Source organism: Dermacentor albipictus, unplaced genomic scaffold (genome assembly GCF_038994185.2).
Source record: "Dermacentor albipictus isolate Rhodes 1998 colony unplaced genomic scaffold, USDA_Dalb.pri_finalv2 scaffold_28, whole genome shotgun sequence".
Lineage (NCBI taxonomy): Eukaryota > Metazoa > Arthropoda > Arachnida > Ixodida > Ixodidae > Dermacentor > Dermacentor albipictus.
This window is the reverse complement of record NW_027225582.1, coordinates 4,025,702-4,051,813: the sequence shown is the minus strand read 5'-3', so window position 1 is coordinate 4,051,813 and position 26,112 is coordinate 4,025,702. Positions and strand designations below refer to the sequence as shown.

General features: G+C 47.2%; 2 protein-coding genes across 20 annotated transcripts in view; one reads left to right on the top strand and one right to left on the bottom strand.

Moving 5' to 3' along the window:
• LOC135897584 (uncharacterized) overlaps positions 1 to 9,367 on the bottom strand; it is a 144,401-nt gene extending 135,034 nt beyond the window's left edge. For 12 of the 15 annotated variants that reach the window (XM_065426251.1, XM_065426262.1, XM_065426265.1 and 9 more), the window contains exons 1-2: positions 8,145 to 8,279; positions 4,783 to 4,849 (exon numbers count right to left, since the gene is read on the bottom strand). In XM_065426251.1, coding sequence (XP_065282323.1) covers positions 4,783 to 4,849; positions 8,145 to 8,249 — 172 coding nt within the window. In that variant the 5' untranslated portion in view covers positions 8,250 to 8,279. Of the gene's footprint in view, positions 1 to 4,448; positions 4,538 to 4,782; positions 4,850 to 8,144; positions 8,280 to 9,178 lie in introns of those variants that run through there. The other 3 variants (XM_065426263.1, XM_065426264.1, XM_065426260.1) reach the window with 3 other exon arrangements.
• Positions 8,270 to 26,112, top strand: part of LOC135897587 (uncharacterized) — a 253,823-nt gene continuing 235,980 nt past the window's right edge. For 4 of the 5 annotated variants that reach the window (XM_065426269.1, XM_065426266.1, XM_065426270.1 and 1 more), the window contains exon 1: positions 8,339 to 8,401. The gene's annotated coding sequence lies outside the window, so the exon portion shown is untranslated. Of the gene's footprint in view, positions 8,402 to 26,112 lie in introns of all 5 variants that reach the window. The other variant, XM_065426267.2, reaches the window with a different exon arrangement.

Below are 26,112 nucleotides of genomic sequence, written 5' to 3'. Positions count from 1 at the left end.
CATAATACTGCCAAGTCACAGAAATGATTGCATCACAATTCCGCAGACTGTATTCTCAATGCATCGCTTTCAAGGATCGGTTGGGGTAGCGAAAGCAAATGCAGCAAAAAACATCCATGCACACTGTCCATTGGAGTTACTTTAACCATGCATTTATCAAGTGCATCAGCAAGACTGAAATGTGACATCAAAAGACACCCACCAAAAATTCTGGCATCACTCTCAATATGATCCTCATTCAAGTGATTGTTAAATCGAACGCGTGACCGCATTTAATTGAATGCTTGGCAGAGTTGCATTGAATGCACTGCAGCGTTGCATCGAACGCGGCGCGAGGGTGTGCCGCGACTGTGATTGGGGGACTTGATTTGAGTGCTCGTTCTGCGCATGTGCAATGTGAGGTGAGAGTTTTCTTCGCTGCTGCGACGTGGCCTTTAGGAAGATGCAATAAAGACATTTCCTAAGTAAGCAAGCTATAAAGGTCAACGCCGAAAAGTGCGAGTTCTTTCAGCACATAGTAACTTATCTTGGTCACCAAATTGGTATGGGCTGCATACTACTGTGGATAAGGTACTAGCCATAAAGAATGTGCCCAGGCCAGTCAACGTGACGCAACTGAAAGCCTTTCTGGGCTTTGTAAATTTTTATTCCAAGTTCCTTCCAAATTTGTCAACGGTGTTGGAACCCTTACATGAGCTGCTATGCAGAGACCAAATGGCACTGGTCCCGGCACTGTGATGATGCATTCAATAAGTGCAAGGCGCTGGTGACTGATGAAAGTGTTCTTGAGTTGTACGATGTTCGCAAAGACATTCAAGTCGCTAGTGATGCCTCGGAATATGGTGTCGGAGTAGTACTGTCCCATGCGGAGAATGGCGTTGAAAGGCCAATAGCGTTTGCCTCACGGTCTCTCACTGCGTTAAGAGCGCAACTATGGGCACATTGAAAAAGAAGCCCTGAGTATCGTCTTTGATGTAAAAAAATTTCACAAATACCTGTATGGAAGAACCTTTAAGGTAGTATAAGAACACCAGCCACTGACAGTACTGTTCGACCCAAAGAGGCAGGGAAGTGCTGTTGCTACCACGAGAGTGCACAGATGGTTGACCTTCTTGGCTAACTATCGATACAAAATCGCGTATAAGCTGGGGGCCGTGATTGCTCATGCCGATGCGTTGCCCCGTCTGCTGTTATCTGCCACGGAAGAGATGGCTGAAAAAATTTTTTACTTTTGTACTTTCACTGACCTGTCGCTCACTACCAAAGATATTGAACGTGCAACAGACTGTGACAGGCTCTTAACAAGCGTTCGAAACATGATCTGGCATGGTTGGCCAAAAAGTGTTCCAGATGAGCTACAATCATTTTGGGTTTGTCGGTTGGAACTTACGGTTGACAATGGCTGCATTGTTTAAACCAACAGGGTTGTAGTGCCTGAAAGTTTGCAAACAGGTTCTAGCTCTTTTGCACGAGCAGCATTTAGGAATCACCAAAATAATGGCAGTTCATGTGTACATTCAATGGTGTGGTGGCCAGGCATCAATGATGCTATAGAACGAGTGGTACACCAATGTAAAACTTGCCAATCTGTGCTCCCTTCAGTGCAGCCAGTACTTTTGTGTCAGTGGCGAGTGAGCGATTGTCCGTGGGAAAGAGTACACTTAGATTTTGCAGGTAAAGAAAGTGTTGTAAAGTGACGTCAGCCGCAATCAGACTGCCTTGCAAGCGCTGACGGTACGTGCGTTTATCGTTTGATATCCTTCCCATGTTCTCCCTTTCCCCCTCTCTGTTTCGTATACATACGCTCCAAGACGGAAGCAATAAAGATTCATGTTCCAACCTTCGAACGGCGTGCTGTCGTATACTGTAAGACACGCCACGTGTGTCGTAACTATGTAACAGAAAGGAATATGTCATTGATCACTATGTATGCATATTCGAAATGGCTCAAAGTGAAAATAATGCATTTACGACAGCTACGAAAACAGTGGAAGCTGTACGTTCTCTGCTTGCATCGCATGGGCTTCCAGCTGAGAATGTTACCGATAACGGCCCTCAGTTCACTGCTGCAGAATTTGAACTCTTCTTGAAAGCGAATGGTGTGAAAAATACACTCATGCCACCGTACCACCCACAATCAAACAGAGCAGCCGAACGGGCTGTACAAACTACACAGAAAGCACTGCTTAAGCAGCTACTAGAAGATGAAGAGAAAGGGGAAAGGCGATCGTTGCAGCATAGAATTGACAACTTTTTGTTGTGTTACCGCACAACGCCCCATACTTTCCCGGGTAAAACGCCCGCTGAACTCTTTCTGCGATGCAAACTGAGAACTCGGCTAACATTGCTCCAACCAAATGTTAGGAGTGAACTGTTGGACAAGGCAGAGAGAGTGAAAGCGACTGCAGACAATTGGCAGGGTATGTCGCGGTCATTTTCTGTTGGTGATTCTGCTTTTGTGCGCTCAGTGCGAGGTGAAGTTATTAAATAGTTGCCCGGAAAAGTGACACAGGTGAAATCGCCATGTACATATTTGGTACTTGTCGGAAACCGTGTGCGATACGTACATGCCGATCATTTGAGAAGGTCTTTTCTGGGAACAGACAATAACACTGAGCATCGTGAAACTGATCTGCCGAATGCTGCGGAAGTGCTTTAGTCAAGTTCAGCAGAACCACCGGATGCCCCACTGGTACACCAAGCAGAAGCAGCACCCAGCTCTGACACTTCCCCACTGATCATCGTCAGAAGAAGCTGCCGAGAGCGACGGCCTCCGGAGGGTTGGGGTTATAGCCACTCGTAAAATAGGTGGCAAGGAGTGTTACATCGAATGCGCGGTCGCGTTTCATCGAACGCAGCATGAGTGTGTGCCATGACTGTGATTGAAGAACTTGATTTGAGTGCTTGTTCTGCATGTGTACAATGTGAGGTGAGAGTCTTCTTCGTTGCTGCGACGCGGCCTGTAGGGAGATGGAATAAAGACGTTTCACAAGTACGTCTTGGCATCTAGTCGCAACAGTGACGACCACATAAACCACTTCACAATCTGGTAAGCAATTTGTGACCAGCTCAACTTCTCACTGATCCATGATCATTACACCAAGTGAAATAACTGCTGATAATTATTCAATAGATAACATTGCCCAAATGCATGTTTAAAGGGGCTGACAACTGGCCAGAATGTGCTGTGAGATGTTGATGGAAACGAAATGACCATGACTTATAGTGATAGGATCCAGCAAACTGTTTGCGATTTAAGTAGGAATTGTAATTTTAAATTGGCAAAGAATGTCTCAAAAATCAGTAAGTGGCAAGTCCTGGCGGTGAAATCTTGGTACTTCGGATGTATTCTTTGAGATTACTGTACTTATGTCAACTGCTATTAAATATTATTGCTTAAAATTGCAGTTGTATATTATTAGACACTCGCGCACTAATCTATGCTTTGGAAATCTAAACTGGCACACATGGCTACAGTAACACGCTGAACTCCATATCACGTGTAAAGGCATCGTTTTGTTTTCGATCCCATTGGTTCTGTTTTAAATGGTTAAATACCAAAGCAGTTGGACAGGAAACCATGAAAACAAGTAGCTATTATCACATGAATAATTGAACAATTAGAAAAACATGTATCGCAAGAACATCGACTTGATAAACAAAAACATACTTTTTCACAGGTATGGCCTCATTTGTCCTCTGCCTCCCACTGATGCTGGCGTTTAATCGCCATCGCGCTCACCTAGCACTATTTTCAGCATGCTTCCAATGAACGACTACATCCTCAGTGCAAATTGAAAAATTGTGAGAAAAAATGTTCCAAAGCGTTTTCTGTGTAAGCACTTTATGATTAGACACTCTGACCAGTAAGCTTTCCATTGCACTAAAAAAATTGGGTATCATGAAGATTGGTGGCCAGTCCCTTTAAAGATGCTTGGTTAAAGTTGTAAGCCCAATATACTGTGTGCCTAAACTTAGTCCAGCTTTCAAATGTATGTATTCCACGGCAGTCCGCAGCACTCAGTGACCTATTTGTGTATGAGAACACTTGAGGACTGTGCGAGAAAACAGGACAAGATCAGACAACACAAGTGCTTGTGTTGTCTAACCTTGTGCCGTCTTTTTGCACAGTCCCCAAGTATTCTCACAGAAATGTACCAACAAGCTTAGTTTTAAACTCTTCTGTGGCTTATTTGGGACTACCCAGCCTAAAACTTTCTGAAGTCCCTTCTTGCACATTATATTAGGTAGCAAAAACAATGAAAGCACCAGTATTACGCAAAAGGAAGCCAAGATATCGTCATGCTCAGAAAAGAACACAGGTCATGCTCTGTATTAGGCCACGATGCACAGTCAACCTGGGCTCATGCCACATGCTCAGCAACACATGCAAAAAATGCAATGTCAAAGCAGGCCGTCACATTTACTCCTTTTCAGTTCTGCCTTACTCCGTTCAGTCCACCGGTCCCTTCGGTACTTGGAACAATGCAATCAGGCAAAGGTACTTGATGGCAACACTAGTGCAGTGCAGAATCCACTGTAGATGATAGCAATGACCATGCAAAAAGAAAGTAGGTGTTTTTACTCCACAAAAGCAGCAGCTGTACCAGCAACATGACAGTGAGCGTCTCCCAGAGTGCAGATTGTTTGAACATAGCAGGAGCAGTTGCATGAGCTTTTGCCCAGGCAGTGCAAAGAAAGACAGGGGAGGGGTACTTAAGCAATGCAAGGAAAGAAACAACACAAATGTTGTTCTTGGACTTTCTCAGTCAAAGAACTCACCCTGGAGTTCTTCATCCATGTGAGAGCCTTGTTGCTCAGGCGAGCTCCGCTGTATAACCGTTGCCAGCTACAACGGACAACATTAACACCAACAGTTATTTCATCATTGAAAGCTACTGCGACACTAATCGACAGGCGACTTGTTTTTCCTTTTGTAATGATACACACAGTCTAAATTCAGTGCCAGCTACTGAACAGTAGTACAGGTGCAAAAGTTTCAACCTGAGCACGGGCTCTGCCTTTTATGTATGCCACCTAACTTTGAACACAATAGCCAATCATATGTGAAATCAGTGGCTAACCAGCACATACAGTGGTACTGAAAATGTGTACCACAGAACACAGCATTCATGCCAATCAGTGGCCAAAAGATAGTTCAGCACAATGCGTTGGCGGGCTAGTTGGTGCGAATCCATGAATACTTTGTTTAGCGCAAAACGACAGACACAAGCACCTTGTCCTGTCGTCTTTCTTGTGTTTGTCATTTTGCTCTAAACAAAGTATTTATTAATGGCCAAAAGCCTTGACACAGCAGGCCTGCAAGCACATGTTACAACATGCAGCTACTCTGCAAGTGTATGTAAATACAGGACAATTTGTTAGTGCTAACAATTTAACCCATCAGCAAATATGCTCTGCTCTTGCCAGGATGCCAAGCAAAGATGGCAAATTACTTAAAGCACATAGTATCAACTTGGTCAAGTAGGCAATTGTTAGCTATAACAGTCAGTGCAGTATTGCGGATGAATGGACAAACAGCTGTTAACAAGACTCTTGCTGTTCAGCACACTTTAGATAAAACCAACAGTGAAACCATTCACGCTGTGGAAATGGTGCGCTTAGGTGATACGTGTGTATGCATAGCATGAGCTCAGCTCACCAATAAGGAGCTGTTGTATCTAGAAAGGAGTGGCAGATGGGCACAATAGTTACCTTAGTGCTGTATGTATTGTCATACATGTGTGTGACTGACAGTAAACTAATTGTGAGTGCCCTCATATAAGTGTTTATATTTGCAGGTAAAGATTACTAGGGAAGCTTGATGTAGTACGAGCCTTACCGAATTATAAAAACACGATAATTCAAGTACGGTCAACCATGACATTTTATGGAGCACAAGATCTGAGAGAAAGCTGAATATCTGCACAGCCTCACAACACAGCCTAGTATTCACATTTAGAGCCTCTACCAGTATATGTGAACATTGTGATGTTCGGTTTTACTAACTAGTGTTACAGGCTACTCAGAAATTAAAGTTCTGAGATCCCGTGGTCCGTAAACTTTTGTGGTAGACTGTACATGCCAGTGATAACAGACTGCCCCAGGTCTTGACAGGCTGTTGGGAGACCAAGCAAAAAAACACTGTCTACACCAGACACGGTGGGCTGGCTGGGAGGATGGTCAAAGGGCAAGTAAAGCCTGTGGCAAAGAATTGTCAAAATTTCATTTAGCTTCACTGCAGCAGAGAATGCATGACAGCAATGACGCAAGTATCGTAACAGTGTTTGACTTGAAGGTGATTCATTGTGGTGTACTTTGACACTCACTTCATCAAGCCACAGGGGCAGTAGCATCCCATTTATGCCTTCGCTATTATTGGTTAAAGCATGGGTTTCAAGCTAATGCGAGTGGTACAAATTAGTGCACACTGTTGATAGTTGCGCCACCTGCACGCTATGCCTGCAGCATAGTGGTCTGTTTCTTCTTCCCTCCCTCCAATCCTAGTTAATACTACAGTTGTGGGAGCAAGCTAAGAACTCCAATTTTGCAAAATCGGGCTTTGTTGAGTGTTCACGAGGCCCCCGATTTTTTCAAACTGAGGTCCTCTGCTGGCTATCAGTGCGGCTGTATTAGAAAAAATTAGGAATGGAGAAGGAAAATGATACTACAGGGACCAAGTGACAGTCCCAGAGCAACGAACACTCTGATGCAGCTATGAGCGCATGAGCTGACTGAGGCCTGAAAGGGATGTCAGTGTCTGTGTGCGACCGATTCACAGAGCGCTGCATGTAACACATCACAGATGGTCATCCATACTTACGCCTGCTGCTTTGCACCAGGCAGTGCCACATCTACCGAAAACCATACACTCCTTTTGCATTTCAATTGGTACGGTGAAGGATGGACGTGAAAGAAATGAAAACCCTTAGCAGGTGGTGAAATTCTGCTAAGCTCCACAGTTGTACAAATAGGGAAATCGGTGTGCAGTCGAGAAACAGCCACTGTTACTGGTGTCACACGGCCACTTTCAATTGGGATCAAGCCCGATCCAGATAGAAAATTGTTGACCGGGATTGGCTCCTTCACGCAGCTTGCGCAAAGGAGCCAATCGCGACCAAGAAATTAAATCAGAATCGGACTTGATCGCAATCAAAAGTGCACCGTGTGACATCTGTATAAGACCACCTAAACTTGGATCTTCCTCACCAATGTAACTGTGTGCCAGCAGTGGCATAGGTTTGATTACAGGTATTGGCAGGCTGCTGGTGGGGGCGGGAGACTTATCAAAAATAATATTCTGTGTTATTTTTCCTAGGAAGCAAAAACAAATGCCACCAAATATTGAAACCGTAAAAAGCGATGTACACTACTTATAATTTAGTGTAGTTACTACACTTGAGGCATATTTGCATGCCACTCTCCAAAAGCTTAGTAGCCAAGCACCAGTGATAACAAATACCAATGCGATGCAAGCCAAGTATGCTTCTGACAGATTCATTAGTAGTGAAGAGTCATAAATTGGTCTGGCCACTGACCTCTGCTGATTCCTCATGCATGCATTAAGTGACACAGCTTGCACATTATCATCTGGTTTAGAATGAAGATAACCATTTTGGTGACAGTGTCAAACACGCAGCAACTCTTCCGCTTTACACACGGTAAGCTATGCTTGCAGGATAATGAGCAACTTTCAAGATAATGAAAAGTAACAAGGCACAAAATAGGCACTGTACTGAAAGAACACAAAACACCTAGTTTCGTGTTATTTATTTTGTGCTATAAAATCTGGAATATGTTTCCAACAGCTACCTGTGAAAATTTAACGGCTACGGACGACGATTAACAAAATACGGTTAACGGTCAACAAAATAACCGTATTTTGTTATTCACTCTTTCGTAGGATGGAAGCAGAAATGCATGGCGAGAAAAGCCCAATTTAATTTGGCTTGCCGTACGTGCTGACGGCATGAAAACGGCAGTGCATCATTATCTGACGAACGTGCGCATGCGGTCGTTTCGTGAACGCAAGCCCGGCGCGCGTATGTGCAGCCCGAGGCTCGCTGCCATTCGCCCGGTCGAACTGCTTGACCGCATGCCGTTCTGGACGAGCGGCCGATATGTTGGATTGGCGGGCAGCTTACGTCGAACGTCACTCGGGGCTGCTGCGTGATCTCCACGGGCGAAGACGGCTGCTGCGCTTCGCCGGGCGTCGTCGCGTCCTCGCCGCCCCCTCCGCTGTGGGCCATGATGTCCAGCGCGGGTGCCACACAAATCACTCTCAAGCGATGAGTTACGAGCACAACAGCTGTGACTACGCGTGCACGTGTGTGCGTGCACGCAAACCACCGCCGCAAAGGCCAAGCGACCGTAACGACGAGGAGCGAAGAAAGGAACGGCGGTGAGTGCTTGCTGGCAGTGCCCGCACAACGAACACCGGCGGGTGAAAGCGGTGCAGGCGGTGCTTGTCAGGTGGCGGTTAATCCCAAAGTCGCCTGCAAACGCTGCGTCGCCACGCCACCGAACGCGGTCGTGCGTTCCTCAGTCAATCCGTGGTTTCATACCGCCGCCGCCGCGTCCAGCGAATACAAGCTGAAACACGACAACGCGAAGGCGCCGCCATGAACGCAGTGTTGCTTCGCTGTTCGGCCACAGAACACCTGTGTTCGGCGGCGTCCGAAACGCCACGCTGTATTTGTCGCGCTGAGGACGTGGCCTTGACAGTCCTAGATCTAGCGTTGCTGCAACTTCGCTAATTATTTAGCAAAAGTTGTGTTCCGATTGCACCGTGATCTCGCGTGTTGATCGCATGTTACGCACATCTATCGAGTTTTGCATTTCGCTTTGAAAGCCGCGACCGCCAGTGGCGAATCTTACCGACCTGACCTGCCTATGCTGAGACTGCTGCTCAACAGCCGCCGTGCTCCATTGAACTTTCTTAGCGACCTATTCTCATCGACAAATCAATCACTGCTGTTCGTTATTGTAAAATACAATCGTAAGAGTCGTTATACGCGTTCAGAAAGAAATAATGTGAAGTGGTGTCTTTGCAAGACAAAGCTCCATTGAGTTTGCCTTCATGATGTCCTACGCCTGCTACAACGATTCACGGCCGCGCTGGAACGCGATCACTCGTGTTCCAGCGCGGCCGTGAACGAATTGAGAACCGCGCTCTTACCTGCATGTATGCCTTCATGCAGCAGTCAGGTATACCGTCACCGCGTATACGACAGACTTGGAGGAACAGTGACGCTGCCCTTTGCTTCTAGCTCGCGCGCTGCAACTGATCTGCGGCTATACGCTGGCCACGCACTCGCTCGTGGCAGGTACCTCGATTTGAGGTAATTGCTCGAGGTAGCGTCCGACTTTCACGTGCCCGAGCTGATGATGATGATGATAGCAACTTTATTGTACCGCCTGATTAGGCAGCCCCTACTCCCCATCCCCGGCACACAGGCCTTGGGGACGGGGGCCGAGACCTCCGGGATTAGAAGCAAGCAAAGGGGTCTTGGCTCTTCGCGGCTTCTTCCGCCAGGTGGATGGCGTGTTGCTGTGGAGCAGGGTCCACGCTCCGCAGCAGTGCTTCCCAGACCTCTCTACAATTTATGTTTGCTTTAGTCCCTGGAGAGCTAGCGCATTCCCAGATTATGTGATCGAGGGTCCCTCTCGCCCCACAGTGTTTGCACTTATCATTTTCTCTATCATGCATAACATGGTATGCCCAGACCGGGTTTACGAAGTTCCCAGCTTGCAGGCGCCGTCATGCGACTGCCTCTCTATTGTTTAGACATTTATCCGGTGGTGGCACCACTCTCCTGCTTAGCCGATAATTTTCGACAATCTCCGTATAATTTTGCGGACGCTCGTCCATGTTCCGGCAGTCGGGCGGTTCCACAGCCACCCGGAAGTAGAGAGCTCGGGCTGACTCGTGGGCCGCCTCGTTGCCAGGAACGGACATGTGTGCGGGGGTCCAAATTAGGCTAATTTTTCTGTTAAGCCGTCTACTGGCCAGAACCCTTGTAGCTTCCGGCGAGATCCTACCCTTTCCAAAATTCCAGGTGGCCGTTTTGCTATCGCTAATTATGAAATTTGCTTCCCTTCCAACGCAAGCGAGCGGTATCGCAACTCTTTCAACCGTTTCCGTGTTGAGGCTTCTAATGGAGGCGGCCGATACGGGCGCACCGAGGCGATCGCCGCACCCGACTTGCCACTTGCCGCGTCCACGTGCGCAACCGACTTGCTGTCCATCGAATCAAAGCGTTTGATTAGTGCTTCTGCTCCCTTTTCCCTCCTCTCCGTGTTGAATATCGGATGCATGTTACGAGGGAGGGTGGGGGGGGGGATGATTAGATTTTCTCGGCAGTCCAGCGGGATGTTTGTCTTGCCTCGTAGTCCCCTATCTGTTTGCAGGCCTACCATTTCGAGGATAGCTCTGCCCGTGGTCGTTCGGCTTAATCTTTCGAGCTGCGAAATTCTGACAGCCTCTGCTATTTCTTCCCAGGTATTGTGCACTCCCATAGAGAGGAGATTCTCTGTGGAGATGCTAATTGGTAAGCCTAAGGCCCTCTTTATGCACCGTCGAATGAGCGAGTCGAATTTCTTCCTCTCCTCTGAACTGATGTTTAAGAAAGGCGTGGCATAGCACACGTGGTGCATTACGTATGCTTGGGTTAGTTTAAAGGGACACTAAAGTGAAAAATGATTTATTCTGCATCAGTAAATTACCGTTCTACAACACCAAAAACACCACTCTTACAACGTTAAGACGTTTGGCAAGCCAGAAAAAGAGCGAGAACGGAATACGGGTGGCGACGCCTACTTGAGTTCTCGCACCTGGGGGCTGTGACGTCTTGGATTTTGATGGCAGCTTCTAGGGCCTACTAATTATATATAGGGGTACAGATTGACTACATTGTGTTCTAAAGGAACCAAATATTAAACATGGCAAGTTTCGGGAACCTTTATTCAACCAACACGGCCCAAATGCGAATGAATGAATGAATGAATGAAAACTTTATTGTTCCACCGAGCTGGGGTGCCCGCCTCTTAACCTACACGTAGGTAGGGGAGGAGGACGAAGCAGTCCCCGCGCGTTGAGGACGGTGAGTCTTCACGGCCTCAACGGCCAGGCGGATTGCTCGACGCTGGTCGTCTTCAGCCTCGCTCTGGAGCAAGGCCTCCCAGGCTTCTCTACTGACAATGTTTTCCTTGGCCCCTGGGGAGCCAGCACACTCCCATATTATATGGTCTAGCGTACCTTTTTGCTTACAAATTTTGCAGAGGGCGTCGTTATAGTCCCTCGTCTGTGTTAAAGGGGTGGAGACATCAAAATTTTCGTTCATGCGTTTGTTGATTCAAAAGTTGCGTCATGCTTCAGGGAGCACGATACACACAGCGGGATTCATATATATTCGATAAATAATTTAATAATAGCATTATTATGCCAAGCGATTTCGGTTTCGGTTTCTGGGCTCCGGGGGATGTTATGACGTCACAGAGGAGGAAACGCAACATGGCTTGGTCACGTGGGCCACAAAAAATAGGGACGTAAAACTATGCTGCGTCGTCTGCTCGCGCATACGCGTGCTCTGCCAGCAGAGGTCAACTGGCGATTCGAAGTGCATGTCGCAATTATTATAATTATTGCGAAGAGCGACAACAACGGCAAGAAAATATTGCGGTTTGTGAGAGTCGGTGATTCATCCCGAAGCGCCGTAAGCTTTAGCTTCGAAGTGAACCGGAAAAGGCCTAGCCACGATATCGGCGGCGCCGAACGATCAGAGGCGGTGAAGCTGCCGTCGTTGCACAGAGTGACCGCTCTTCGGACGCTGATTGGCCGCTTCGCCGTACGGCTGCCGCACAAATGGGTCCCGGGCCCGTGCTCTCGACGGCTAGGAAATCTCGCCGTTCGCGAACAAAACCGCCGTCGCACTGGGGCCCGAGAACGGCAAACGGTGTGCGGCGAGTTTCCATGCCGGTAACGTGGACGGGCCTTCACAGTGAGAAAGGCCAAGCGAAGGAGAGACCGCTCCGAACTGCCGAACTATGCGACTATGCGAGGAGAGAAGCGGACAACACGAACGCCGCATATCCTGGTCCCTTTCGGAGTCGGCCGGCAAGTGGGCCTTTGCACCGTGCCGACGTGCAAAGGCCCGTCGGCACGGCAACTCGCCGCACGCAGTTTGCCATTCGCGGGCCGGCGTGCGGCGTTCGTGTTGTCCACTTCTCTCCTCTTGTGTCCGTGTCTGCACGCCTTACCCCTTCTTTGCATTAAGAAAGGATTTCTATATGCCTGTAGCTCGATCATAGTGGAGGTTATGCTCGGTCGCTCGGCTCAGCAGGCTCCGTAATCGGCATTTCATCGCTACTCATCATACGTCACGTTTTTGTGCTGGTGTGCTATGACGTCAATATTTTCGTTCCTCCTCTGTGACGTAGTAGCTGCCGCGCTAGCGATGGGTCTCGACTACGAGAAGGAGTTTTAATGACTTTTTGGAGCTGAATTAAAATTATTTTGAAATGTTTGCAGCGTCCGATACCTCGTTCTGGGTGTCCTTGCATACGGAAGCAGCCTACAACATGCTTTTTATAGCCTCAAAATTTGGTGTCCCAACCCCTTTAAGTAGATCCAATGTGGTGATGTGTAATTGTTTCCCTGGAGGCGTCGCCAAATGCGAGCGTCCTCCAGAGAGAGAGACCGATGCGGAGGCGGAAAGATTCTTCTTTCGGCTTTGTAGTGATCGACAATTTCCCTGTACGTGATCAGGCTATCTTTTATCCCTGGAACTGACTGCTCTAGAGTTGCCCGGTGGTAGAGTGCTCGGGCGAGCTCATGAGCGGCTTCGTTGCCTGGGACTTCTTCATGGGCTGGTACCCAAATAAAAGTTATGTCCCTCCTGGGAGGGTTTTTGAGTAGAATGTGGAGGGCTTCTTCCGAGATTCTCCCTTTGTTAAAATTTCGGATAGCTAATTTGTTATCGCATAATATTACTCCCGCTTTTGTTCCCGCACAAGCGAGCGCTACTGCAACCTCCTCGGCTGTACAGGCGTCCCTCGTGCACGTGGAGCACGCTATCTTAACGCACCCGTCGCCATCAACCACCGTCGATACCGCAGCCCCGTCTCTGCCGCAAGCGGCGTCCACGTACGCTACGTTATGCGCCGGTGTGTCTAAACATACTTTGTAATTCCTGACGTCACGCTGACGTACCGGCGCTGGGGTTTCGGCGCGAAATTCAAATACTGATACTTGGACCTTCATTTTCTCATCTAATAATCAAGAAGAAGAAGAAGAAACTTTATTAAAGAATAGTCCGGCAGTTCTTTCTGTGGTGGCGGCCTCAGGTGGCGGCTCGATGTCCTTAATCAAGCTATTTTTTTTTAAATGACTGCCTGCAGGGTTCTCAAACAATGCTTCATTAGTCTAAACTGATTTGTTGTTTCGCTTTAGTTTCCCATTAAGCAAGCTTCTTTCCTTCCGGCCTCGTCCTTTCAGCGCGACCCTTCTAAATATGCCAAGTGCTTGCGTGGCAAATCCCTCTAGATTTTTGATTGTCCCATCGTTATATCCGTTTTCCTGTATGAAAAGTCCTAAGATTCTGATTTGGTTTACCTTTGGGACTGGTTTCCCCTCTACTTTAATGTCAAATTCCCAGCTACGCTTGCACCTGGGCGACTTTGGGTTGTAGACGAATAATTCCGTTTTTCGCGGAGATTATGAGAGACCCCTACTTGCAGCATAGTGCACGACGGTGTCCGCCGCCGCCTGCAGGCGCTCCTCGATGCTCGCATTGCTCCCCTGGTTGGTCCACAGGGGGATGTCATCCGCATACATACTGAAATTTAGCCCCTGTATGCTTTTTAGGGCTTCGGGGAGGCCCCTTATTGCCACGTTGAAGAGGAACGGGGAGAGAACCGAGCCCTGTGGCGTGCCCCTGCTTCCTAATTTCAGTGTTGGAGATTCAATATCTTGGAACTTTATGCAGGCAGTTTTGTCTGACAAAACTCCTTGACATAGTCGAATGTTCGCGCGCCTACCCCGATTTCTTGGAGACCGTGGAGTATCGCTTCGTGTTTAACATTATCAAAAGCCTTTGTCAAGTCCAGGCCGAGGTTTACCTTGGCGTTTCTAGAACGTGAGTCGATTATGTCATGTTTTAGTCGGAGCATCATGTCCTGCGTGCGCAAGCCCGGTCAGAAGCCGATGATCTCGTACGGCCCCAGGTCGTTCTGCTCCATAAAGTGCGTCAGTCTGGTCTGGACTACGCGCTCCATCAATTTCCCCATGCATGAGGTTAGGGAAATGGGTCTTAGATTTTCTAGTTTTGTGGGCTTGCCCGAGCTCTACAGCGGCGAAAGTAACGCGCATTTAACAAATCGAGATATTCTGCCCGGAGAGAAATCGCCTGTCTTTCATACCAAGTACATGGCAGCCACGTGGAAATGGTAGCACAACAGTGAAAAAAGACGAAAATGCAGCTGGCGATGGGGAAAAATGTGTCTGTATATTCCTGTCTATGCAAGACTGACTATACCTCATTACAGACTATTTTATTTAATTTATTATTGGATTCTTTCTCATATTCGATGAATTATTTATTTTATTTTTAATAGTTTATTCTTTTTGTCATATTATCACCCGATTCGTGGCCTATCCCCCCAAGCATAGGCGCCGACTAAGGGGGGGGGGGATTGGCTGGAGGGCTCGAGCCCCCCTCACTCCCCCACCCCGGAGATTAGCGATGGGGTCAGGGGGCATCATGTCTTGTACGGTTTTGGACAAATTGACTGAAGAACTACAGTTGCCTGAAAGTTGAAAGAACAGCTTTAGCTCGGGGGCTCCTGTCTAACTACATGGGAGAGGAGAAACAGTTTTTCTCGGTAACCACTGCACTAAACTTGATCAGGTTACATTTAAAACCAAAGGTTAAAATCTAGTGACTGTGGGTTGCAAGTTTTTTATTTTAGTCGTCAATTTTTTAATGAAAATTGGCAAAAATCGCAAATTTTCCGTAAACGAAATGGTCGTTTACAAGTGTAATTCAGCAATGAAAAATGAGGTTACAACTCTGTAAATTGCACCTAATAGTGCATCTAAAGCGCACAAGATTGATATATTATACATGGCGCTCAAGTAAACCACTAATATGGTAGTAAAATCTTTGCAATAGCCTCGTAAACAATGTAACAAATTCATGTAAGATATAAATTGACATATTTTTTTCTTACATTCTACATTGCACTACATCTGCAGGCTTGGAGTGACGCCTGACACCGGCGAAAGATGTCGCGAGCGAGTGTGGCTATACTAATCCAGGTACAACCAAATTAGGAAGGCCCACTAAGCTGAACAAAGACACTCCTTCACCAGAACAGGAATTGGCCTCCCTGGTGCAGTATTAGGCCACAACCTCCCTGAAGATATCTTCAATTAACCAATGGCCCTCAGTCCCCAGCAGCTGGGGAGCACCTGACCAAGGCACCGGTCAGACCTGTAACACAGCAGAGCATGCTAAGAATCTCTGGATCCGGACAAGTCGCCAATGGAAACTGGCCCTTGCAACGTTTAACACTCGAACGCTCTCGAGTGAGGCTAGCTTAGCAGGACTCTTCGAGGAGCTATCAGACATTGTTTGGGATATTATCGGCCTTGGTGAGATTAGAAGAACTGGTGAGACTTACACATTGCTTAATAACGGCGATTTCCTCTGCTATAGAGGCCTCCCGGATAAGAAGCAATACGGGGTGGGATTCCTAATCCATAATGAGATAGCGAGCAACATTGACGAATTCTACAGCATTAACGAGAGGACAGCAGTAGTCGTAATCAAACTTAATAAGAGGTATAGATTAAAGGTAGTAAAAGCCTACGCTCCAACATCCAGTCACGACGATGAGGAAGTAGATCAGTTTCAAGATGTTGAATTAACTATGAGAAAAGTGCAAACTCGGTGTACAGTAGTAATGGGTCACTTCAATGCAAAAGTGAGGAAAAAGCAGGCGGGTGAACAGGCAATTGGCAACTACGGTGTCGACTCTAGAAGTGCTAGAGGAAAGATGCTCGTAGAATTTGCATAAAGGAATAAGCTGCGAATAACGAACACCTTCTTCAGGAAGCATAGCAACAGAAAGTGAACCTGGCAAAGCCCTAATAGTGAAACAAGAAATGAAATTTATTTCATACTTTCTGCCAATCCCAGCTTAGTGCAGGATGTAGAACTGTTAGGTAGGGTAAATGCAGTGATCATAGGTTAGTTAGGGTTAGGATTCACCTCAATTTGAAGACAGGAAGAGTAAAAGTGGTCAAGGAGAAACAGGTGAACCTAGAGGCAGTAAGAGTAAAACAGACAAATTGAGGCTGGTACTTGCAAATTGGCAGCCTTAGAAGAGCGAGATGATGATGATGATGATGATGATGATGACATAGAGGTAATGAAAGAAACCGTAACGAGGCTGGCTTCAAAGGCAGCAATAGAAGTGGGAGGCAAGGCACCAAGGCAACCAGTAGGCAAGCTCTCCCAAGTGACAAAGGACCTTATAAAGAAACGACAAAGAATGAAAGTGTCCAACTCAAGAGATAAGAGAGAATTGGCGGAACTGTCAAAACTGATCAACAAAGCGAAAATCAGTGATTATCGAAATTGTGACGTGAGAAAGACTGCAGAAGCCGTAAATAATGGACGCAGCCTGAAATCAGTGAGAAGGAAACTTGGCATAGGACAAACGAAGATGTATGCACTGAAAGATAAGCAGCATAATGTCATCTGCAATCTCGAAGGTATAATAAAAGCAGCGGAAAAATTTTATACTCACCTGTACTGTACCTAGAGGATTAAGGACTATTCTATCCGAAACAATAATGAACAGTATACAGAAACCCTTCATATAACTAGAGATGAGGTCAGAAGGGCCTTGCAAGGCATGAAACGGGGAAATGTGGCAGGGGCGGATGGAATAACAGTCGATTTAATCAAAGATGGAGGAGACATAATGCTTGGAGAACTGGCGGCTTTCTATACGAAGTGTCTATCGACTGCAAAGGTCCCAGAAAACTGGAAGAATGCAAACATTATACAAAAAGGAAGACGTTAAAGAATTGAAAAATTGTAGGCCCATTAGCTTACTCCCAGTATTATATAAAAGATTTACCAAAATAATCTCCAATAGAATAAGGGCAACATTGGACTTTAGTCAATGAAGGGAACAGGCTGGCTTCAGGAAGGGATACTCTACCGTGGATCACATCCATGTCATTAATCAGGTCATCAAGAAATCCGCAGAGTACAATAAGCCTCTCTATATAGCTTTCATAGATTACGAAAAGGCATTTCATTCAGCAGAGATACCAGCAGTCTTTGGGCTGCTCAGAAGCCCAAAGGAGTACAGGTTGCTTACGCGAATGTCTTGGAAAATATGTACAGAGGTTCCACAGCCACCTTAATTCTACACAAGAAAAGTACGAAGATACCTATAAAGAAAGGGATCAGACAAGGAAACACAATCTCTCCAATGCTATTCACTGCGTGCTTAGAAGAGTATTCAAGCTATTAAACTGGGAAGGTTTAGGAGTAAGGATCGACGGTGAATATCTCAGCAACCTTCGATTTGCCGATGACAGTGTTCTATTCAGCAACACTGCGGACGAGTTACAACAAATTATTGGGTACATTAACAGGGAGAGTGTAAGAGTGGAGTTGAAGATTAATATTCAGAAGACGAAGATAATGATAAATAACCGGGCAAGGGAAAAATAGTTCAAGATTGCAAGTCAGCCTCTAGAGTCTGCGAAGGAGTACGTTTACCTTGGTCAACTAATTACAGGGAACCCTGACCATGAGAAGGAAATTCAGAGAAGAATACAAAGGGTTGGATTGCATACGGCAGATATCGTGAGCTCCTGACTGGGAGCTTACCGTTATCATTGAAAAGGAAGGCATACAATCAGTGCATTTTACCGGTGCTGACATATGGGGCAGAGACTTGGAGACTGACAAAGAAGCTTGAAAACAAGTTAAGGACCGCGCAAAGAGCGATGGAACGAAGAATGCTAGGTATAACTTTAAGAGGCAGAAAGAGAGCGGTTTGGAACAGAGAGCAAATGGGTATAGATGATATTCTAATAGGCATTAAGAAAAAAGATGGCGCTGAGTAGGTCATGTAATGCGCAGGTTAGATAACCGTTGGACCATTAGGGCGGCAGAATGGGTACCAAGAGAAGGGAAGCGCAGTAGAAGACGGCAGAAGACTAGGTGGTGCGACGAAATTAGGAAATTTGCTGGTTCTAGTTGGAATCGGTTGGCGCAGGACAGGGGTAATAGGAGATCGCAGGGAGAGGCCTTCGTCCTGCAGCTGTTGGACATAAAATAGGCTGATGATGATGACGATGATGATGCTGATGCTGAATAGGTGGCATCGGAGTTGGGCCTGAGCTAAAGCTTCCTCTTAAATTGCCGTGGTTACATAGTTTTGTCTCGTACCAGCAAAGGAGAAGGTTGACAACACCAAGAGTTTTAGATCCAGTTCACCATGAGGGATTCCGACTGGCAACGGAAGCTCTCCGAACATCTACCGTTCCAAGTCTCTGTGCGGAATCAAATGAACGGACACTTGATTAGCGCAGGTGTTTCTTTCGCACACATTCTCTTCTAAGACTTCGAGCCCTTCCAGAACACTAAAATAAAATCTGTACTCAGTACATCAACTATGATCTTACCTTTAAGAATAAGCCTGGCCGAGACTACACATCATCTTTGAGAACATGATGATGACAAAATGTATTTATCAAAGGATGGCGCGAAGGCCTATAATGGGGAATAGGAAGAGGAGGGGGGAGGCGTATTCAGAGCCGTCCTAGAAGCTGCGCGTCCTTGGCGAAAGCCAAGAGCGAGTCCAGAATGGCCCTGTCAAAATCCATCGATCCAGTTGCCGGTCTAATCCACTCCTCGTAGGACGACACTCGCACCGCCCTCAGGTGGTGGTCCCGCAGTTGAGCGTGTCGCTCACTCCCAAAACAGATGGGCTGCGGATGGCCGCGTAGCCATGTCGCAGTCAGAGCACCTGTGTGGCGTCTGGAGCGCTTCTTGGTCCGCGGAGGCTGTGGGGTGGCCGGGTTCCTGCGATGGAAGGGAGTTGGGAGACGGAGATGGAGGGCGTCTTTCCCGGCGTGGCCGGTACTGTCGCCACCGTTCCAGCACATCCGGTGTGAGGACGAAGCCGGAACGGAGCCTATGCAACAGCACCTGCCCCGACCTGGGAAGACCCGCTGGAAGTGGGTCTGGGTCTGAGGGCACACTCGCACGGAGTTCCCTCTTGCGTCGGTTGGCTGCTGCTCTCAGAGTTCTGTCGGGGTCATACGGGGCTCCATTTGTCGTGTTGCTTGTGCTGGTTGTGAGGGCTTCTGAAGGATCCCGGGAGACGACGCGGTTGAAAAGAAGGGCGCGCGCCGCCTCGTGGCCTCTCTCATTTCCCTCGATGCCCTGGTGACAAGGGATCCAATGAAGTGTTGCAGTGACCCCGTGGGCTTCCGCACGCCTGAAGGCCTGCTTGACGAGGAGTACTTCCGATGATGATGTGTGGCGCGACTTGCAGGCATGCAGCGCATACTGAGAGTCGGTGTATATATCGATGTGTTTTGCTTGCGTGGTGTTTGAAACTCTATCTAATGCCCAGACTATTGCGCGGAGTTCAAGTTCCGTTGGGTCGTCAGCATCAGCAGTTGTTTCATTTCATTTCATTTTTATTTCCTTAAAGACCCCCTGCAGGGGGTTTTACATAAGGGGTGGGTTTAACGTGAGAAAGTAAAACATTCTTTTTTTTTTTCATGATGACAGGTGGGATGTAACTTTTTCTAGGAAGGTTGATGGACAGGTGATGGTTACAATTTCATGGGGAAGGTCGTTCCAGTCGCTTGCTGTTCGGAGGAAGAATGACTGGGAAAATGTAGTCGTACGGGCACGTTGCGTGAGACTTTCAGCGGATGACCAATTCGGCGAGACGTGCGTGATGGCGGTGCGCAGATGTATGGCTGCTGTCTGAGCTGGGAATAATAAAATTTGTGAAATAGGCACAGGCTAGAAATACGGCGACGGAGGGAAAGACTGCATAATTGGGACTGTCGCTTGAGAGATGAAACACTGATATAGGATGAGTATGAGCGGTGAATGAAACGGGCGGCTCTGTTTTGCACAGCTTCTAATGAGGCGATGAGGTAAGCTTGCTGTGGATTCCAGATGGCAGATGCATACTCAAGTTTTGGCCTGATTAATGATTTATAAGAAAGTAGCTTTACATTTTGAGGGGCGTCGTGAAGATGACGTTTAAGAATGCCTAGTTTTTTTATTCGCAGATGATATTAGTTTTGTTACGTGCTCGCGCTATGATAAGTCATTGCTGATAGTGATGCCGAGGTAAGTATAGGACGGAACAAGTTATACAGGAGGATCGGAAATCTTATAAGTAAATAAATGTGGGTTGTGACGACGATGAAAAGACATGAGCATGCACTTATTGGGATTAAGTGTCATCAACCAGTGATTACACCACGCTTGAATGCGGTTAAGATTGTCCAGAAGGGATTCTTGATCAGCGGTATTAGTAATTGGCGCATAAATAACGCAATCGTCGGCGAACAGACGGACATGACAAATTTTGTGGTAGATCATTAATATAAATTAAGAATAGGAGGGGGCCAAGGACAGTTGCCTGAGGAACGCCCGATGTTACTGGTAGATGGTTAGAGGAGTAGTTGTTAATAGTAACGGACTGTGAACGATGTGTGAGGAATTCTTTTAACCATGCAATAATTTCTCGATGCAAGTTTAGTGTGGACAGTTTTAAGAGTAGACGTTGATGAGGTACCTTATCGAATGCTTTGGCAAAGTCTAAAAAGATGGCGTCAGTTTGTAAGTTAGCATCAAGGTTGGAATGAAGATCGTGAAGAAAGATGGCAAGCTGTGTCTCACATGATAAGCCTTTTCTAAATCCATGTTGGGATGGAGTGAAAAAATTTATAGAGTCTAGATGCTGCATTATCTGGGAGTAAATGACGTGTTCCATTAGTTTACAAGGGATGCTAGTTAGGGAAATGGGGCGATAGTTGAGTGGAGAGTCTCTGTTACCTGATTTGAAAACAGGAACGACCTTCCCCATCTTCCACTCTTCTGGGATGATACCTGTGGCGAGTGACTGAGAGAACAATAGACATAAAAACTTGGATGAAATGTCCTTAGTGTTTTTGAGAAACTTAGTGTTAATTTCGTCCGTTCCGGCTGACGATGAAATTTTCAATTTGTCGATTGCGCACGAAATGCCATTTGGATGAAAAATTATGGCTGGCATTGCTAGTTCAGTAATGGAGGGTGGTGAAAGGAATGTATCTTCAGGTTCTTTCGTGAATACTGATGAAATGGCACTATTAAATATATTGGCACACTGAGCATCACTAACAGACTCGCCGTTATCATTAGTAAGGGTGATGTCGTGCGATTGCTGGGGATTTAGCACATTCCAAAATTTTCTCGGGTTAGTTGTTATCATTTTGGGTAAGTCGTTATGAAGAAAGAAACGTTTCGCGCTTTTCACTGCTGTCAAGTACGCATCTTCAGCGCTGTAGTATTTTTCCCATGCAGAAGAGCTGGGTCTAAGTTTAGCTGCATGGTACAGCCGCTGCTTTTTATTTTTTAGACTTTTGAGCGTTTTATTGAACCAAGGATTTTGGGAATCAGAGTTGATAGTGCACTTTGGAATGTATCTGCTCGTTAGATCACTAATTTTGCGTTTGAAGATGGACCAATTTTCGTCGACAGTATGCTGATGGAAGTGAAGTTCAAAAGTGGGTAAGAGGGAGTTTAATTCATTATTTATTGTTACGTAGTCGGCCTTATCGTAAAGCTTTATTGTTTTTTTGGACACTTTCCTTTGAACGGGAGTAATGTTAAATGAGGCGTGAATAACTTTATGGTCACTGATTTCCCTCAGGTAAGTAATAGAAGCTAAGGTCTCAGGATGACTAGTTAGAATGAGATCAAGAGTGTTTTGTGAAGTCTCTGTGATGCGAGTTGGCTCAGTTATTAGCTGTGAAAGATTAAAATTGAGACATACGTCGATGAATTCTCGAGGCTCTTGAGAAACGGTTACGTGAGGTTGGTGCCAGTTTATAGAAGGGTAGTTAAAGTCACCGAAAAGAATAATTCGTGCACTTGGATACCTAGTTGTTAATTGTAGCAAAACACTGTTAAACTGACGCGGGAAGTCAGGGATATTATGTGGCGGTCGATAGCAGACACCAATTAGTGTTGTTATTGGCGCAGTGCGGCAAATGAGCCACATAATTTCAAGGTGAGATGTGAGTTGTAAAAGTAGAATGTGTGTCACAAGAACCCACTACGTGGTAGGCGACTGCTCCCTCGTTGGTGCGTGGGTCGAAAGCTGCGTCAGTGTACACTTGTTCATGGCTTGGCGGTGCGTCTGCCAATGTCTGCACATGATGCGCAGCGAATGCTGCCCGGCGATGCGCATGTTAGGCACCCATGTTCCGGGGCGTTGGTGTAGTGTCGACGACAGCAATGTCATCCCACGGTGAGATGTCGGATGGCAGTTGTGGCAAAGTTGATATATCCTTTCCCATGTAGGCCAGTAGAGTCCTGCCTTGTCTGGTGTGCTTCAGGCGTTCCTCGTGTCCTGCCTTCGATGCTTCGATGGTTGCACGGAGGGTAGGCAACTTCGCATAGCGATGTAGCTCCTCGACACGTGTGTGTTTCGGGAGCCCTGTGATAACACGGAGAGCTGATCTGTGGAGTACCTCTAGCTGTGTCCAGTGCCGAGCAAGCAGGTCATAACAGCGCGCTCCGTATATCGCTCGGGATGTCAGCAAAGCACTAACAAGCTTTCGGCATACGTCAGTACCAGCACCGCCCATGCGGAAACAGATTCGTTTTATGAGGTGCAGAGTGTTGTGCCATGTCCGACGAAGGTCTGCGAGCCACGCATCCGCTAGCTGTGCCTGTGCGGTGAATAGGTATCCCTTGAACGCGCACTGATTTTTCTGCTCGCTGCAGCGTTTTGCCTGCGAGAGAGCGTGAGGGCTGCTTCGTCCTGCGTTGAACCTCGGATCACCACATAGGTTGTCTTCTCTGGAGATGGCCGCATGCCAGTTTGTGGCAAGTAGTCGTCAATAACGCCAAGTGCCGCCTGCAGAATCTCCTGCTGCTCATCAATTGGTCGTGATGCAGTCCATAACGTGATGTCATCTGCGTAAATTGTGAAGCCCAGTTCGGAAATAGCCTCCAGTCGCTCAGCCAGGCCTATCATAGTCAAATTAAAGAGGAGGGGTGATAGTGTGGAGCCTTGTGGGACTCCCACTATGTTTGGGTAAACCTTCCCGACCTCTCCGTCGACCCGTATGGAAAAAGTGCGATCTTGAAGGAAGGAACGCACAAAGTTGAGGGGGCGGCCCGTGATTCCGTGCCTCTCAGCTGCCTCGATGATTGCCTCATGCGTCACAGTGTCAAAAGCTTTACGGAGGTCCACCGCCACCAGGACCCTCGGGTGTCGCTTTGCGCGACCGACTGTCTTTCGACGCAGTACACCTTCCCTCACAAGTAGGAGGCTGTCATGAGTGCCAAGGTTTGGTCTAAACCCTGTCTGGGCTGGATGAAAGCGACCCTCTGTTTCTAGAAAGTGAGATGTGCGTGTCAAGGCCATTCGCTCCGCCAGCTTACACGTAGTAAGTGTGAGAGATACAGGGCGCATGTTCGACAGTACATCTGGCGGTTTGTTTGGTTTCGGTATGGGTGTGACTATCAAATGCTTCCATCCTGCTGGGATTTCACCGTTGATCCACACTTCGTTAATATCCTCGAGAAGTTGCTTTTTTGCGTATTCTTCCAGATTCCTCAGAGCCGCCCACGTCACGCCGTCATAGCCTGGCGCGCTGCGCGCGTTGATGGAAGAAAGTGCCTGTTCGAGCTCGAAGAGTGAGAATGGGGCCTGGATGCCCTCATCGGTCACTGGCGGCGTTTTCCGGTAAATGTCGACGTTCGGGGGCGTCGCCGGTTGGGGAAAAACGTGTTCGCGGCGTCATCTTGGAGTTGGCTGACTGACTGGCTAGTTTTGAGCAAGACGTTTGAAATACCGCTGCGTGTTTTACGCTGACCTGTCATAGCCTTGAACGTGTGCCACACCTTGTGGAGGCCAGTTCTTTCGTTGAATGAGGAGCAGTGCTGGCTCCAACATTCCCGATACAGGCGCTTGGCGTATCTTCTAGCGATGGCAGTGCGACGTCGAAGTCGCACACGGTCGCGATCTCGTTGGCCATTGGGTTCGTACGTCAACTGTGCTCGCTTGCGCGCATCCCAAAGGTTTAGCATATGTATGTCCGGCGCCGGAGCATCAGCTCTCACCTCAGTCTCAGTAGTGGCCTTGCGCAGGGCGCGTGACGCCCGCTCCCGTACGGATGAAGTCTTGGGTTGCTCCGCAAATGCTCTTCTGTAGGCATCCCATCTGATCGTGCGCACAGTGCGCCCGGCCGCACGCTTTCGTCCCACGTTCAAAGTAAGCCACAGTGGGTAGTGGTCGCGGCCCCTGGCGTCCGGATCGCATCGCCAGTCTTTCACGTAGGCTGGTGTGGATAACGTCAGGTCTGGGGTTGTGTTACGTTGTCCACTATGCAGGGCGGCGCGGGTGGGGTATCGGTGTCATTTGCGAGCAGTAAGTCAGCTGACTCCGTGGCATCTGCGAGCGCCATGCCGCGGGGCGTGTGATAGTCATAGCCCCACTGCGGATGCTTGGCGTTGAAATCGCCGCCTATCAGGAAGTCGTCGTTTGGGTAACGTCTCCGCAAAGCGTGAATCCACGTGAATGAACCGCGTGTACGGGAGATAACTTCAGGGCGCATGTATACCGATACCAGCACTGCATTTCGCTTTGCAATCTTGCAACGGATGGGTCTCTGAGCTCCATATTAAACTCCACAGCATTAAACCTATCTTGAGTGAATGGTGTAGTGCCAGACATAGGCGCCGACTACCAAGGGGTGCCGGGGCCCGAGTTCTTTCCAGAGTTTTCTGGGAAGGAACAGAGCCCCCCCCCCCCCCGGGCGATGCCGATGACACCCCCCCCCCCACACACCTAAATTAAGTGGCATTGCGAGAGCTTTGTCACCCACATCATTTGAGGTTTCTTTTGACTTGCCTCGACCTTTTCACCTGAAATTTTACGGATGCTAATGGCTTACCGCATCATTGTTTGCGCGGGCGTGCACGGCTTTTAATTCGTACTTTCGCTTTATTTCTGCAATACCTGACAATAGGAAGACACGCGCATTAAAAGCACTGGCGGCTGACTCCTCCGTATTTTCTCACTTCAAGATTGTCTTTAATTTCCACTGCTAACAGCATGTCCTCACACAATATATTTAAATATAGGCACAGGACAAAGTTTATTACATTTTTGAAAGATATGGAGGTAGCCGATTAAAAATTATTTCTAAAGATATGAATAGCCTATGCCTAGAGAATGTATATGTTGCTGTATGTTCACCACGCTTCAAATTGCTTTGCATTTTTTTTACCATGAAAAAAAACCCAAAGACTTCAGTGACCCCTTCAGCAGTCTTTTATCAATGGTATATGAAATGCACGTAGATGTTGTGTATCTCAGTATTGCTTCTCTTTCCAGTAAGCAATGCTAACGACTCATGAAAAAAGCATTTATAAAAGTTTACAACATTTATTAGGGATAGAAACATCGTCAGTAGCATGCAATGGTCATAAATATGTGTCCCAATCGGACCAACAATCATGCACCAACATTTGAAAAAAAAAGAGCAGTGCGTTACTCGAATAAAACCGAGAGCATATTGTTTACAGTACTGTGGATTAGCTGCCAGTAATCTTTAGCTACTGAGATTTAATTAGGTAATTGTAATTAATTATCTAACCTGAGACGTACTATCCTGATTATCAAAGTGTCAATGAGGCATTTCAAGGCACAGCCAAGGGACATGTAACCGGTATTTTCAGCGACATACTAATTGCGTACAAATTTTTTTCCCGACTGATAAGTAAACACCGCGAAATATGGAGAATACCACATGACTGCACTCCCACCCGGATC